Source organism: Lupinus angustifolius, chromosome LG01 (assembly GCF_001865875.1).
Source record: "Lupinus angustifolius cultivar Tanjil chromosome LG01, LupAngTanjil_v1.0, whole genome shotgun sequence".
Taxonomy (NCBI): domain Eukaryota; kingdom Viridiplantae; phylum Streptophyta; class Magnoliopsida; order Fabales; family Fabaceae; genus Lupinus; species Lupinus angustifolius.
Genome location: NC_032009.1, coordinates 23020030 through 23037127, shown reverse-complemented (window position 1 = coordinate 23037127; position 17098 = coordinate 23020030). Strand labels below are relative to the sequence as shown.

The 17098-nt window shown below is 30.6% G+C and overlaps 3 protein-coding genes across 4 annotated transcripts; 2 read left to right on the top strand and 1 right to left on the bottom strand.

Moving 5' to 3' along the window:
* LOC109356607 (cation/H(+) antiporter 19-like) lies at positions 4198-7518 on the top strand. Its single transcript, XM_019600019.1, has 3 exons — positions 4198-4446; positions 4853-5854; positions 6135-7518. The coding sequence occupies exons 1-3, from the start codon at positions 4252-4254 to the stop codon at positions 7356-7358; spliced, it is 2421 nt and encodes an 806-aa protein (XP_019455564.1). The 5' UTR covers positions 4198-4251; the 3' UTR covers positions 7359-7518.
* On the top strand, positions 9005-10711 carry LOC109356602 (protein FATTY ACID EXPORT 2, chloroplastic-like). Its single transcript, XM_019600006.1, has 3 exons — positions 9005-9131; positions 9605-9739; positions 10446-10711. Exons 1-3 carry the CDS (start codon positions 9077-9079, stop codon positions 10595-10597), a joined length of 342 nt encoding a protein of 113 aa, XP_019455551.1. The 5' UTR covers positions 9005-9076; the 3' UTR covers positions 10598-10711.
* Positions 11719-14750, bottom strand: LOC109356585 (protein TIFY 3-like). 2 transcript variants are annotated; one of them, XM_019599987.1, is made up of 5 exons: positions 14537-14748; positions 13040-13145; positions 12732-12912; positions 12220-12277; positions 11719-12121 (listed from the first exon to the last, which is right to left on the bottom strand). In XM_019599987.1, the coding sequence occupies exons 1-5, from the start codon at positions 14650-14652 to the stop codon at positions 11995-11997; spliced, it is 588 nt and encodes a 195-aa protein (XP_019455532.1). In that variant the 5' UTR covers positions 14653-14748; the 3' UTR covers positions 11719-11994. The 2 variants fall into 2 exon arrangements, with proteins under 2 accessions (XP_019455532.1, XP_019455539.1); XM_019599994.1 differs by having other exon boundaries at positions 12031-12140; positions 14537-14750.

Below are 17098 nucleotides of genomic sequence, written 5' to 3'. Positions count from 1 at the left end.
TAAACATGTAGGACACTTAATTTCACAATTGTAACCCATGGACAACATCTGTTATCCATAAATTGTGTCATCGCATATATTATAAGTTTATGATTAGTTAAAAAATATTTTCAAATTAAATAATTAGTAATTAATTATTTTTTAATCAACCACAACTAATAATACATACAATAACACAATTTATAAGATAATAGATGTGTAGCAGTAACCCAACCCCAAGGACCCTGCCCTGAGTATACCTCGTACTTTCAGTTCCATTTAGAATCTTCTTATTTTCCTTGCTTATATTTCTCTTCCTATTTCAAGATTGAGGTTATAAGGAGTATATATGTTTTCCTAAAAGTGTCACTTCATATATTAATTATTATTATTAGTTGAAAAATATATTTAAATTAAAATTTAATAATTAAGTATTTTTTAACCGATCATAACAATTGGCATATGAAGTGACACAATGATAGAAAATGTGCTAATGAGGTCATTGGGTGGGTTGATGTCTTGAAAATAATAATATAATATTATAATTTTTTGGTATAATTAATGAATTACTTATCTTTAAGTAACGAACTAATCTCTTACGGTATATGTGATTATTTATCCTAACAAATAATGCTCTCATGAATCCAACTACTAATATTTTAGTCTATCTAAAAATTTAGTGGAGTCATAGCCAATTTATCAACACCTTATTTGCTGTATTAATATTATAATAATGCTATATTTATCATTGATTTACAATTATTATTTTTAATATAGCCAAGACTATACATGAAATGGGCTCTGGTCGGAAAGATTAGCTTATAGCTATGAGCTTGTAGTTTATAGTTGTAAAGGAAATGAAAGTTTGTAGATGTGTAGTAACTTATTAAACTAAAATTATTCAGTAAAACTAGTTTTGTAATTAGCTAAAAATTAAAAAATGACTAAAAAATATATCAACTTATTTAATTAATTAATTATTAATTTAATTAATTAAATACATAGATATTTTAAAATAATTATTTATTTTTATATTTTAGTTATAATTGGATATGTATTATTTTATTTATGTGTTTGATTTATATTAATATATATATATATATATCTACCTGTATTTTTTCCTTAAGTTTAAAATAATATTTTATTCTAATATATATTTTAATTTAATTCGAGTAATTTTTTTGTTTTAATTTGGTATGTATTTTTAGTTATAATTAGAAAATGTTTTTAATTTAAGGTATCTAATGTAGTTTTTTAATATTAAAGTGTAAAATTGATAAATGAATTATTAAAAATTATTTTCACTTTCTAATCACAGCCAGCCTGAATTAACTTTTTAAAAATTAGATTACAAAGACTACAAACTTATTTTATAAAAAAACTATAGATTATCTTCAATTTTTATTTGCCAAACGATTTTAATTGCTATAAACTTGTTTTTCCTAACAGTACCATGGTATGACATGCCCAATGTAGATTTCTATTAGTCACGTCAAAGGGATGGAGATTCTAATCCCAAATTATTGTTTCAAACATTAATAAACTAAATATAGTTTTCTCCTATTGTTATTATAACTTGTCATTAAAAAAATGAATAAATCATATTCTATAAATAGTGAGGTTAAAACTTTATTCATTTTAAGGTTGTTAACTATAGAGCGCGTGATAATATCTTTCAAAATAATATTATTAAATAAAAATGGAATTAGAATGTTGAAAGATATTTTTTATGAAAAAAAAGAAAATTAATTAAACCCAACCAACTTTCCTAATTTGCATAACTCTGCTAAAATATCTTGTATGAGAAAATATAAGTTTATTCGATAAATAATACTAACTTGTATGTGTCTACTATCATTCTTCTCAAAATCCTCCACTGTTGAATCCTGATACACGTAAAAACAAATGAGAACAAAATGTATGTACACTTAATGAAATATTCTTTTACACTATTAATATATCATCTCTTAAATATGAATAATAAAATTATAAGAAAAAAACTCACTTCTTATATTATTTAAATTTATCTATATAATATATAATATTTTGTTTGAAAAACTCATTTCTTATTGATATAATATATGTACAAAATTATGGGCAACTTGTGTAGAGACTATAGACAAAAAAGGAGGAGTAATTTATACAATTTGACTGAAACTTAGGGATAATAACTTTACTATTTAATGTTTGGTCGATTTTCTCTTCAATTCTATCTTCATTCAAAAAATAACTTTACTATTTTAATTACTTATACCTTTTCTTCTCTATTATATTCCTCTACTTAGTTTTTCGTTTAAGGTTTGACTACATTAACCAAAAGAAATCATTTTACCCCTTTTAATAAAATTATTAATCTTGTTTGTGTGATGCTCTTGCCATATTTCATATACGCGCTTTAATATATTGGTTTTTTCTTTCTTTCTATATTAACACTAATATGTACAATTTTAGCCGGAGTATAATTGTGAATTTTTATTATTGTTTTGGACTTCGAAAATGACAGATACATATGAACAAAATATTCTAAAAGTGGAGAGCCATAAATTTGTAGTTTATAATGTAGCTGTAATTTATTATTTAATAATTAGAGTAATTAAATACATATATAATTAAAAATAATTACTTATGTTTTTATTTCAGTTATAACTGAGTAGATAATATTTTATTTTTTAATATATATTATTTGTTTTCAACATTATTTTTAAAAAACGCAGTTACATAAGTTTATAATATTATTTTACTATTGAGATTATATATTTTAAAAATATATAATATGAAAATATTTTATATATTCATTATTTCATTTACTAATCAAAGGCAATAATATGGCATACATCACAAAAATTTAGTGAAAAAATATTGAAGGACATATAATATAATTTTAAATTAAGGTTTTAAGGATATCTAATCTAATGTAACTTTTTAAATATTAAATTACAAAAGTGATAAACGAATTATTAAAAAATATTTTTACTTTCTAACCATTACTTCAAATAACATTTTGAAAAATAACTTTCAAACACTACAAGTTACTTTAAAAGAATTTCAGTTTTTTTATTGAACGACCTAGTAACTTTTTGATTGAAAAATTACAAGTTTGCTTTATCGAATAGTGTATTAGACAAAATTTAATTATCATTAATAATTTGCTAATATATGTGTATTAACCATACAAGAATTATGAAATGTAATGTGTAATAATAATTATTCAATGGATGTAAAAATAAATATATTAAACTCACAATTAATTCATTTAATGGTTATTTTCCTTTTAAGGTATACTCATTTTTTAGATTTGAACTTCTGGAATGGTGCAATATCTTCTTCTTACACCTTAACAACTTTCCATGTTACATGCATCGGATATATGATAAAACATTATAAGATAATTGAAAATAAATACAAGATAATGAATTGATTCATTTAGTGCAAAGAATATACATAAAATAATATTTAATTCTGATTGACATAAAAGTTGTTGATGACTCGTATTTTTCTGTTTCAGTTATTACTCTATATCTTTCTCGATGTACATAATCATTTTATATTATTTATTCATAATATTCTTTTCACATAAACTAAAATTAACTATAAAATAGTGTATATCTATGGATATAAAATATGTTTATAAAAATAGCTTTCAAAACAGTAATTAATGACCCCAAAATCTATAAAAACATGGTCAAAACCTACGTTATTTAACTAGTTTTCAAGTTAACTATTTAGTACTAAAGTTTCTACATGTGAAAAAAAATCAGAAAAATAAAATTGAGCCAATCTAATTTAAGCATATTCACTTCCAGAAAAATACTACTACCTTTTGCACTATAATATTTAAAAAAAAAATAAGATAAACAAATCAAAGATAGAATAACTTTGACTTAGAAATATACAATGTAGTGAGTTGGAGTTATACTGGTAAAGAAGAGGATCAAATTTCAAGATTTCACTCATATTATTATTACTATTCGACACATTTTCTACTTCTGTTTTCTTTCTTTATCACTCATTATTATAAGCACAACTTTGAAAAATTTATAAAACTTTGTGTATACATTCCATATTAGAAAAATAAAATCGCACAAATATGGAGTGCCCGACGACATAATAGTTATTATAGATATTGATACGATATTATTATCAAGTAAGTATAACACTATATATATATATATGCATGCTTTGACTTTTGTCTCCATAGTCCATATTATCATTGATTCTTTGTAACTCTGTCTAATCTGCACACTTGTTATTAGAGAAAAAGGGTGAAGCATAATGGCGCCTCTTAATGCATCATCATGTCCTGCACCAATGAAGGCTGTGTCTAATGGTGTATTCCAACGTGAAAACCCTCTAGATTTTGCTCTTCCCTTGTTGATCCTTCAGATATGTTTGGTTGTAACTTTTACTAGATTTCTTGCATTCCTTCTTAAACCTCTCAAACAACCCAGAGTCATTGCAGAGATTATTGTAAGTTTTCTTATTCTTCTTTGGTTTTTGTATGAAGATATCTGAACATAATGCACTTATCACTTATGTTATATGTTCCTGCCTAGGATGTTATTGTTACCATGTTTTTCTATTCAAGAAATTGTTTAAATTAGTTGTTTGAATCATATTTTGTTAAGTTTTTTGATTTCTCTATCTTTTTTGGCATGCTCTTGTACAAAAACGGAAAAACCATTCATGTATTTCTACAAAAAAATTCGATTATTTTAGAGGGGTATTATTTCAACAATTGATTTCGACTAATTTTCGATTATTTTGCTCACAAACCATCATGTATTTCGAGAAGTAGTTGTCTGAATCAGTTGTTCAAGTCTCGTGTTTGTGTTGATAGATTCGGATTCCTCAATTATTAAAATATGAAATGCAGGGAGGAATACTACTTGGACCATCTGCATTTGGAAGAAGTGAGAAATTTCTCGACACGGTTTTCCCAAAGAAAAGCTTAACAGTTCTTGATACACTAGCAAATATTGGTCTATTGTTCTTCTTGTTTCTGGTGGGTCTTGAGCTTGACATCCGTTCTATAAGGCGCACGGGTTATAAGACCTTATGCATTGCAGTTTCTGGCATCACAATCCCTTTTGTTCTTGGCATTGGTACATCTTTGGTTCTTAGAGCCACAATATCCAAAGGTGTTGATCCAGTAGCTTTCCTTGTTTTCATGGGTGTTGCACTCTCAATCACTGCATTCCCCGTCCTTGCTCGTATTCTTGCTGAACTTAAACTCCTCAACACCGATGTTGGCCGCATAGCAATGTCAGCTGCTGCTGTTAATGACATTGTAGCTTGGATTCTTCTTGCTCTTGCCATTTCCTTATCTGGGACTGACACATCACGTCTTGTACCGCTATGGGTTTTGCTTAGTGGTACTGCTTTTATTCTCTTCGCTGTATTTGCTATTAGACCCTTGCTTGCAGTTATGGCGAAGCGTTCTCTGGAGGGTGAGCCAGTGAAGGAGATTTATATATGCATCACATTGATACTAGTCTTGGCATGTAGTTTTGCCACTGATGTTATTGGTATTCATGCTCTATTTGGTGCATTTGTGGTTGGCATTATTATGCCGAAAGACGGTCCTTTTGCTGGGGTGTTGATTGAGAAGATTGAAGACTTGGTCTCTAGCATTTTCCTCCCACTTTATTTTGTGTCTAGTGGTTTGAAAACTAATGTTGCAACTATTAGTGGAGGAGTTTCTTGGGCACTACTTGTACTTGTTATATTTACTGCTTGTTTTGGAAAAATTATTGGCACATTTGTTGTATCATTAATATGCAAAGTGCCTTTTAGAGAAGCCCTTGCACTTGGATTTCTCATGAACACCAAGGGCTTGGTAGAGCTCATTGTTCTCAACATCGGAAAAGATCGCAAGGTAATGTATCTTCTCATAATTAAAAATTCTGCTATAGTTCTTGTGATCACATACATTTAAGTAGATCTGGACCTCACTACTTTTTTTTATGGCACCACTTTTTATACCTAAACAAATACCGATTGTTGTTTCCAAAGCAAAAGTCTTTCGACCGATGATTATAAAATAAGTATGAAAAGTGATGTTGACAAAACTACTGTGACAATGTCATTACTCTGGAGTTCTTATATCTTAAAACATATATCATTGTCACTAAGTGATTCTTGTAATGCAATTGCAGGTATTGAATGACCAAGCATTTGCAATTTGTGTTCTTATGGCATTGTTCACAACCTTCATCACCACACCAATAGTGATGGCTGTGTATAAACCAGCTAGAAGAGGAACAACTTACAAGCATAAAACGATTCAGCGCAAAGATCCTAACTCAGAGGTCAGAGTGCTAGCATGCTTCCACAGCAATCACAACATTCCCACCTTGATCAATCTCATAGAGTCCTCTCGCGGAACAAGAAAGGGAGCAAAACTTCACGTATATGCTATGCACTTGATGGAACTCTCGGAACGTCCCTCTGCTATCACCATGGTTCACACGCCACGCAAAAATGGCACACTTTTCTGTGGTACGAAACAAAATGGAGATGATCAAATGGTCATTGCATTTCAGGCTTATGGAAAATTAAGCAGTGTCAATATTCATCCTATGACAGCAATCTCTGATCTTTCCAACATCCATGAAGATATTTGTACTAGTGCTCATGAAAAGCGCGCTGCCATGATTATCCTTCCATTCCATAAGCACCAACAAATCAGTGGATCGATGGAGTCATTAGGCTATGCATTCCATCAAGTAAATGAACTTGTCCTAAGCCATGCACCTTGCTCGGTCGGAATCTTGGTTGATCGCGGCCTAGGTGGAACAAGCCAGGTCCAAGCTAGCGATTTGTCCTTCAAGGTAGTAGTACCATTCTTCGGAGGAGGTGACGACCGCGAAGCGCTTTCGTATGGTCTCAGAATAGCAGAACACCCCGGGATTTTGCTCAATGTGATTAAGTTTGTAGCACCACCAGGGAAAACATTAGCCTTTGGTGCTAAATTGGTTGGTGTAGCATCAAACAAGGAACACAAAGTACTCATTGAACAAGATGATAAAGACCAAGATGATGAATTATGGTCTAACTTTTTAAGCATATGCACCAATAATGGAGAGTCAGTGAAGTATGAAGAAAAATTGGTGGAAAGCAAAGGTGATATTGAAAGAGCATTGAATGAAATCAACAATAGCAGTCTAATATTGGTTGGTAGAATGCCATTAGTGGCACCATTGGTTACAGAAAGTGATTGTCCTGAGCTTGGACCTATTGGAAGCTATTTGGCTACATCAGAATTCTCTACAACTGCATCAGTTATGGTAATTCAGCAATATAATCCCTCAACTGATATACATCCATTAGTGATAGTAGAATCTGATTACCAACAAGAGCCAGAATCAGAAAGGGTTTAATTTTTATGGAAATATACAAGTTAGAGTTCTATATGAATTGACATTATGGTAAAATTTTATATGCAAGTTGATCAGATACTTCATATTGGTATATGTGATTAGACCCACTAACCAATTTCTATTACACCATTTCTTATGAAAAACTTTTGGGTCATGAATCATTTTTGTGTATGGTGATTAGATCCACTAATCAATTTCTATTACATGTTCATATTTTCCCACTAGGGATGTATTACAGAATTGAAGTTACAAGTTTCTGGTAGTGGTTTAAGAGCTATGTCCTTTTCTATTTGGTGCATAGATCCTAAATAGTATATTAAGAATACTCGTAACCTAAATATTATGCGATCTTTTTCTTGTATTGTGTTAACACCCCTTATGATTAGATAATGTATACATTAACATTGTATATGATATATATCAATTGTGTATAAATTTTTACAATGAGAGAATATACATAACTTTATATTACACTCTTAGTTAAAAGTAATAATCTAGTACTAAATTTTTTAAAAGTGGTTTAATGTTTTTGAAAACTCAAACTTCCACTTTCCAATAAAAACTTTAATTTTTTATTCTTCAACCAAACACTATTAAAGCTAGTTAGCAGCATGACCCAAAACTTAAACATGAGAAATAAAAATAAGTGTATACATTATTTAGAATTAGATGAATAATTGATAGCTATTGTTCAAATAACTAAATTATCAAATAAGCTACGTAAAATATTTCTCTCGTGTTGAAAATACCAAATTATGTTTTTGAATGGTGAGGTTTGAACTCATGGCATTCTACAAACAATCAAATCCCTTAACACTAATACAATGATAGATTATAAGTTTGTCACAATTTACTAGCTTAAATACACTTTTGCTATGGTCTTTTGTTATATGCAAATTAGAGTTTATGGTCATATTTTTATACCTAAATTGGGTCTTCAACCAACAATTAGTAAATCCTTATAAGAACTTGATCAAGATTGATGCACTTAATTGTAAAGTATAAGTTGCTCTTTGGAGGAGTTTTGCCCAACAAAGTATTCACCTAGTATCAAGCTATATGCCTAGGTAGAAAATAAATTATTAAAATACATTTAAATGATTAAGTAATGTAATAAAATAAATTGGGATTTAAGCAAAGAGGTGAAGGATAATATAAAAAAAACATTTGTAATGAAAGAAAATTAAAATTAAATCATCAAGTATAATGATATTCGTCTAAAGAAGGAAATTTATTCATAGCATTGTTATGTTTTAGGAAGTTAGTTTCTCTATGTATTTTTCAATCTTAGATATCTTTTCAAAAGAGACTAAGAATATAATTCCTAACTAAATTTTTTATATAAAATCAATATATCATTCATTATATATTTGTATTATTTATTTTAAGAATTATTAATGATTAAACACTAACCATATATAAAACTCTTAAACTCCGATACAATGCTTTTTGCAGAAGAATCAAACATTTACTTTTATTTATCTTGGATCAGTGAAGTCTTACAGCAGTACACATTTTTTTGGCACTAGTACTAATCCTTCATCATTTCGGATAATGAACTAATTTTTGAAGATATGTGGTTGTCCTCTATAATGAACTAATCTTTTGAGGTATTTGCCGATCTCCCAACAAGTGTCGTTTGAGTACAGCAGTACACGTGTTACTTTAAGTTTATTTACACGAATCAAGAAAACAATTCTTACGGAGAAAAAACGAAGATGGCTCTCTCTAATTCTCAGAAATTCACTCTTGGTTACGCTGCCCTCCTTGGAGGTATTACCCTAAACGATAAACCCTAATTCAGTTACCGATCATGTTTATTCTTACTTCACTTCTTTATTTCATTTATATTATTCTCTGATTCATCTTGCTGAGTTAGTATTGACCATATTTGATTTCATTTCCAACTTCTGTACACTACCTGCATTTGCTGATTTTAATTTCTCATATATATTTTTACTCCATGCTCGTGCTTGTTATGCTTTAGTCAACTATGTAGAAGCTTGATCTTGGCATAAATTGAATTAAAAGCATAGTACTTTATGGACAAGGTCTTTGAATTATTGGAATTCAATTTAGGATGCTAATAGTTAAGTCAACTTACTTGCTTTAATCTTAGCTCTTTGAGTTGATTCGGGTAAAATCAATTTTAGAATCTTCGACATGTATTTAGGCTTTTCGAGGTATAGTATGTAAGAATCGATTGGAACATGACTAATCATCTTTTCGAATATGGTTTTCGGCAGCGGGTGGTGTAATAGGCTATGTGAAGAGTGGCAGCCAGAAGTCAATTTTGGCTGGGGGTTTGTCTGCTGCAGTGCTATATTATGTTTCTACTGAGCTACCTGTAAGACCTGTTCTTGCATCATCTGTGGGACTTGGTAAGTGATTAGTTTGTTAATCTATCTTACCCGGATTATGTTGCCACTGTATTGGTTTAAGCCCGTGTTAAGAAGCTTTCTATCTGTTAATCGATGGTGTGCGTTCCTTATTGTGCCTTATTTGTGTAGCACAAAGGGATTTTCTTTTAATAAAATAGAAAATAAGTAACTTCTTTCAAGCAGATGCTCTGCTTGTTTTGAAAATATTGTAGGTAATATTTAGTGAGCTTCTGTTTACCTGGGAAGCAAGCAACATCCCTGTATCTGAATTTTGGGACTATTTTGAAGTACTCAAGATTTTATAGAACCTACAAAAAAACAAAATAGTGTTTGAAATTCGTTCATGTGGTAATGGAGAAGACTGGTGCATTGATATGTAATTGTGGCAGCAGCTTGTCGTTTTCCTTTCCTAGAAAAGAAATTGATGTGCGCTAGCATGCCGCTCTCTCGTTATCTGTTGCCTTTTTGGGTCGACTTACCATTTTAAGTTTGTGCCCATTTTAAACTGTTTGATAAGATTGAGAATTGAAGCGTTGAATCCTTGGAAGTGTACAGTGTTGATTTGCTACTTTACTCTCCTTCTACAAGTTTACTTGAACACAGAGTTTGGCAACCATGTGTGCAATTGATATTAGTTAGAGTTGAGTTTCATGTGACTATCTTCTAGTTTGTCTCATTTCCTTTGCTTTATTTTCCTGATATCTAGGCATATCTGCTGCACTTCTTGGGGTGATGGGTTCTCGTTTCAAGAAATCAGGGAAGATCTTTCCAGCAGGTGTTGTTTCGCTTGTGTCACTCATAATGACAGGTGGTTACTTGCATGGAATTATGCGCAGCTTGCACAAACAACAAATTTGATACTCTAGGTTTTGCTGAATGCATTATCCTGTTATAGAACTTGTGTTTTGTCATGTATACCCATTGTTTTTAAACCTTGGCTATGAAATAAGGGTGTCTGAGTTTGAACTTCCATATGGCAACTGTTTATGCTCTCTATTTTTATTATATGCAATTCTCAGCCCAGTTGTCTTTGACTAATATCATATGCACTCACTAGCTCAGTTATATTGGAACGCATCCATTGGCAGTGATAAGTGTTACAAAAACTTCTCAAGAAATTTTGCTGCAATGCAGAGGAAACTTAATGAGCTTGCTACTCTTTTTTGCTGTTTATTTATCTTCCCCCCTGTATGAGATCCAAATAGTTGTAACTAGTTCATGTGAAGTGGATATCTGTATATTGTAATCTGCAAGATAATACTAAAGTTTGAGTGCAGAAGCATTTGTATTGCTTTAGGCTATGTTTGCTGGTGTTAGTGGAGGTTGGGCTCATTCTGGGAATGCAAGCCAATTGATGAGTTGTGGAGGAGTATGGAAGACTTGACAATATGATTCCATTGTAGCAGCAATGCTTGAGGAAATGAGTGAGAAGGGCCTTTGGACTATAGAAACTTTATCCATTGCTATCAAAGCCTATTCTGCTGCAATGCAAATGAAAACGCCTTTGGGATCTCTAAACTGGTGAAGTACAAATTTAAAGTGGGTTTTGATGTGAATAATGTATTGCTTCATATTCTTAGTGTAGCAAAGCTTGGGTTGATTTTCCTTTAATTAAAACTATCTTTCAAAAACTCATTTGTGAGCTTCCAAATACCAGTATTAGTCCTAAACAGCATGTTTTATGCCATGGAACATGCTTTATATCACATTATTTTGAATCAGGTACATTGTATCCTTAAATTGGGAGGGACAGTCATGCACCCCGAAATAGATTAGTTTCTTATCATAAGATGATGGATACTCTTTGTAATATCAAAAAAATGTGTGATCAATTTTCAGATCAGTTCAAAGAAATTAAAATATCACAATTTTTATAACAATTAATTTACTTCAAATGTCTCACCATGTTTATTTGGAAAAAAACTGTACGCAGTAGAGCATCAAAAATAAGAAGAAAATACAGGCATCATAATAGATGTTAGAAATTACAAACACAATCGATAATAAATTGTCCACACACATTAAGGTACAATAATAACAGTTGTGAAAGTAGTTGTTCTAAGCATGATCAATATTTTGTAGACATCACCAAACCAATGCAACTTCAAAGTCATACTTCAGTGCTGACACTTTCAGCTTCAACAAATTTATGAACATAAGATATGGACCCAATAACATAACAGAGTTATACTAGTTTCTGTGCCTCTACATGAATGCACATAATGTTATTACAAACAATTTCATCTGCATTGCCATCAAGAGGCTGCAATACTTGGCTGAAATCCCTCCTTTGGTGCATTATTATCAGCATAGAAGCTGTTCTCTATGTTGTTATCAGCACCTTTTATTGTTGATGAGGCATAAGGGACTTTGCTAGCCAACCTATGAGAATCAGAAACAACTACTAACTCAATAAAAACTAGAATATGTAATTGTCAGATACGACGTTGGAAATTCTAAACATGACAGGTTCCTAGTACCTGTCTCGTCGCTTCTCGAGAAACCTTTGAAGTGATTGTCTGCGTGCTAGTGGAAATTCTGAAGACAAATATCATGGCAAAAGACAGATTTAAGTTATTGTTACACTAATATATCAGACAGACCATTACTAAATAGTAAATGATAAAGAGGCATAGAATGCTAAACAATTTTAGGTACTTTTGGAAGAGCTTATAGAGAACATGTTATTTTCTTAAGCCTTCCTATAAATAAGCTTATTTCAATATAGTTTATTACATTAATACTTAATAAAGCCGTTTACCCGAACCTCAACAAAGAACTCCGTACCTCTTTGTAATTTACTATATGGAAGTGGTTTTAGAACACAACTCAAACCAAATAGATTATCTTAAAATTAATTTTTAGCAAGTGTATCCAAACATGAAACTGATTATTATTATAATCAATTATTGAAATAATCTATTTTCCACCCCTAATCCAAACACACTGTTATATGACAGATTATGATATAAATCTAGTACAAGAATACCACCTTGCAGCCTGCAAATGGGATTCTTTTCTGCAGGAAAACAAACTGATTGCTGTGAAGCCAGATTGCTAGAGGTTCCTTCCGGAGAAGAGGGACCTGTGGGAATGTTTGGCGCGAAAGGGTTCTCTTTTTTTACTTCAGCAGACTTGGCAGAGGCACCGGCAATAAGCATGATTTCACGCACCTGTTAGTAAATAAGAGCATAAACATGTAAGTTGTATTAAAACCATAACAAGGAAAGTGAAGAGCTGGAATAAAAGCACAACTTCGGCAATATTCATTTATCATGTCATCTTTCGACAAAGAGCTACCTTTTCTGCAGGAATTCCATTATAGACACAAATATTCCCATTATAAAAGATAGTAAACTGAGTTGTACTAGGATTCACTGCATTCAGTTCAGATGATGGTGCTGACCTGAAGAAAGGCGAAAACAAATTACACACTACGTATAAAATATATCCATAAGCTTGACATTGGTGAAAATTGTAACTTGAATTTTCGAGAATTATAGATGCTTTAGACTCAATAGTTTTCCTACATTTTATACATTTTGAAGAATAGTAAACTTTGCAATATTGAGATAAATGTCATGTATTGATTGTAAAGTGAAGTCTCAACAGTTTAGCATAAATAGTTTCTTTGTGATTTTGCCTGAAGGATCAAAGTTAAAGTTAAGAACTTCAAATGAATGCAGAGTTTTGCCTCTATCAATTTTTCATTCCCTGCTTAAGATTCCGGGCTAAAAGTTGAAAGCCACAAATAATGTTACAAAAAACATGGGTGATCCACACAGAAACCTCCCACCTAAATAGAAGCAAGGGTGTAGTGTAGATCATTTAAGAGGATTATGTCATACCAAATTTCCATCTCTCTCGAACTTAATCGATTTTCGCATTGCTAATTCTTCCCGGTGGTGACCATGGTAGGTGTTCTATGTGACTGTCAACTAAAGTATGATTTCACTCAGAATCTTGAGTTAAGATTTGCCTTATAACAAAGGTTGAACCCAGCTTGTTTCATATGTTTTTTTAGTTTCTTATATTCTTTTTCAATGAATCAAGATTATTGTTTTAAACCATTTTTATGCTGGACTTGAATTGAAAAGTAGATCTTAAAAAATTTAGTAAAGTAAACTATAAGTGTTAAGTCAGAGGTACAAAACTAAGCAGATCCATGAAATAATTGAAGTGTTAAGTCATAGTTAGTACTTAATGGATTTCTCAGATTCATAATGGACATAATCTCAAAGATGGTTCCAATTAAAAAGTTCTCACATTTTTAAATCCAGAAACTCATTTTTTCTGGAAGCTGAACTCAGCTCCATGTCTTTAACTTTTTCTAATCCATAAACAAGTCTAATTTTTTTGTTGTACTATCAAGGGTATCCCCTTATCTTTTGGATGTGTGGTTGCCTCTCCGCTCACAAGAATCGAACATTTGACATTTTGGTCTTTCTAGAATCTAGCATGGTCTTATACTACTAGATCAACGCCTAATGTATAACTCTTGCAGTAAATAAAGTCCCTTTTCAGGCATAAATGTTTCATTTTTACTAATCAAATGTCCATAAAAAGCCACTGAATCCAAATCCACACAGGTTCTCATAACACAATTATGGAAACCATAGTTTATCATTCATCCCTGGCTTGGTTTATACCCAACAAAAATAGAAACTTTTCCCCAAATTATGTGTCCCACTACATATAAAATTGGCCATGAGAAAGAAAAAAGACAAAAGAAGAAGAAAAAAAAACAAAACTTCACATACTATATACATAGAAAATAGAAATAATAAAGATACACACCAGTTAGCAAAAGAATGCATGACTAAACCATCATCACCCATGTTGCCACTAGTTCCATGAACATTACTATCACCACTACTCTCCATAACAGGAACTTCTGCAAAGACAACAAACATAGTACAAAGTAGTTGAGGTAACCTACCAAAAAGGTTGTATAATATAATGTTGTATGGTTTAGAAGGAAATGCAAGTGGGTAAGTTTGGTTTAGTACTTTTAATATATTGAAATACTTTTTGGAAGATGAGGCTCTTATTCATTCTAGTTTGTATGTGATAATCAAATCATTGACCATTTTTTTCTCTTAACAAACATGTGTTTTTTGTGCTTCTATTCTCTGTTATTCTATATATATATTATTCTATTTATAGAAATTGGCCACGTGGTTGTTCCTCTTCCTTACACGTGACAACCAAAATTTGAAACATATCCCTTAGCTCAGTGCCTGTATAAATTTACAATACTGACTTTTTCGTTAAAGTTATTTTTTTATAATAATAACATTAACACAATATGTCTGATAACAGTTTTGATGAGTTTTTTTGAAAATAATAAGTTTAGAGTAAGTTTTATAGAGTAAGTGAATCTCTCATCAAATAATAAATATAGTCTTACAATTATATATAGATAGTTAAAATTAGAAAATACTGATTGATCGATCATTTAAAAAAATCATCTATCTTTTAATCTTAATTATTAAATTAGATATAATGATTCATATTAGTTATTCTCATTTTTTACAATAATAATTGTCTCAAGTCACTTCATATATATATATATATAAATATATAACATATTCATCTTTTTTTTGCCCTATACTATCACATATCTATCATATTCATTAAAATTAGATTTTGTTTGTGAGTTGAGTTTTGGAAGAAAATAAAGAAAAAATAAATGTTTTGAATCATTAAATATATTTATGAAATGACTCTCAAAATTTTTATTTTTATTCATTCCTCTTTAAAATCCAACTCCGAAACAAACATTATGTTTTTGGTTTTTGTTGAGCCAATATATTCTTCTATTGATTTGTACTTATACACTAATATTAGTAAGGGATATTTTGGAATACAACTTACCTATACCATTGGACAAATAATTTATTGACGCTTAGAATGTGGTTGAATCAAATCATAAAATAATTAGATGCTAAAAATGAAGCTTCAAAAATTATATTTTCAGCAAAAAAAAAAGCAACTTTTTTTTTGTTTTTTTAAACAAAAATTAAGCTAAACCAAATCCCCACACTTGTGTGAAGGTGTGAGGTGGGTACTTTCTGTGGGATGAAATGGCGGAGTCCGTCAGGTGTCACTTACGGAGTGTTGTCGAATTATCGCACAACTACGTCTAATATTATGTGAGATAGAATTTCGGGTGGTAAAATGTCAACAATGGAATAAATTTAATGTAGTATAGATGAGAATGTTGCACTCAATGAGCTGACACGCTAGATAAGTTATGATTAGAAATTAATGCATTATGGAGAAAGTTGGATTAGCTCCTATTGTAGGAAATATAGTAAAATCGCGTCCCAGGTTGTTTGGATATGTGTAGGAGGCCTTTAGAAGTTCTATTAAGGAAAGTAGATCAAATAAAAGTTAGTCCAATTCATAGAGGAAGATGGATGCCAAAAAGAACTATAGGCGGAATAATTAGGAAAAATTTAGAAATTAATGTTTTGTAATGAGCTTAATGGTAACGACTCAATGATATAGTTGTGAAGAAGATCTTTGCTCCTAACCTTGACAAAGTTTTGATGAAGACACAAACATCACCAAAAAGAAGAAAATGAAGATTACTTATGAAGACCAAAAAGATTAAAGTTTCAAGACAGTTAGTCTAAGTCTAAATAAGTACTTTTATCCTATACTTTCTAATATACAAAAGTAGTAATGCTCAAAATATTTTAAAAGAAATTGAAACACTTCAAGTTTTAAATGAAAACATTTTTCAAAATACTGTGTAACAGGTTAGATGAGTGAGAATCAGTTATCCAACAAAATTTGAATTTGAGTAACCGATTACTGAAATTTGAGTAACTGAGTACTCTAAGTGAATTTTAATTCACTGTTGGACAGAAAAGTTTGAGTAACCGATTACTCAAGTGACTAATCGATTACTCAATGTAATTTTTCAAAACCTTATGTTTGGGTAACCGATTACCCATTTGCTGTAATCGATTAGTGAGAGCTGTTATATTAGTTTTTTAGATTTGAAACTCAAGGGTTTTCATCACAAACGAAATGCCTTCGTTCCAAACAATTCATACTATTTCATAAAAGCACAATGAGTGATTGAAAAACCTATTTAAATGCCTTAGAACATACAACATTTAAAACAACTCTTTTATAACTCTTTCACACTTTTCTCGCAACTTTTCCTATATTTTTTTGAAATAGTTTTCTGCACTTCTGGCAACTTGAACTCAAACTTTCGAAGTTATTTTTCTAAGTTGCTTGAAGTAAGTGTTTCAAAGTTTTGTAAACTTAAAGAACATTATTACTAAGTATACAAAAGAGTTGATTGAATTGTAAGTGTTATTATATTTCATACTTGTAAAG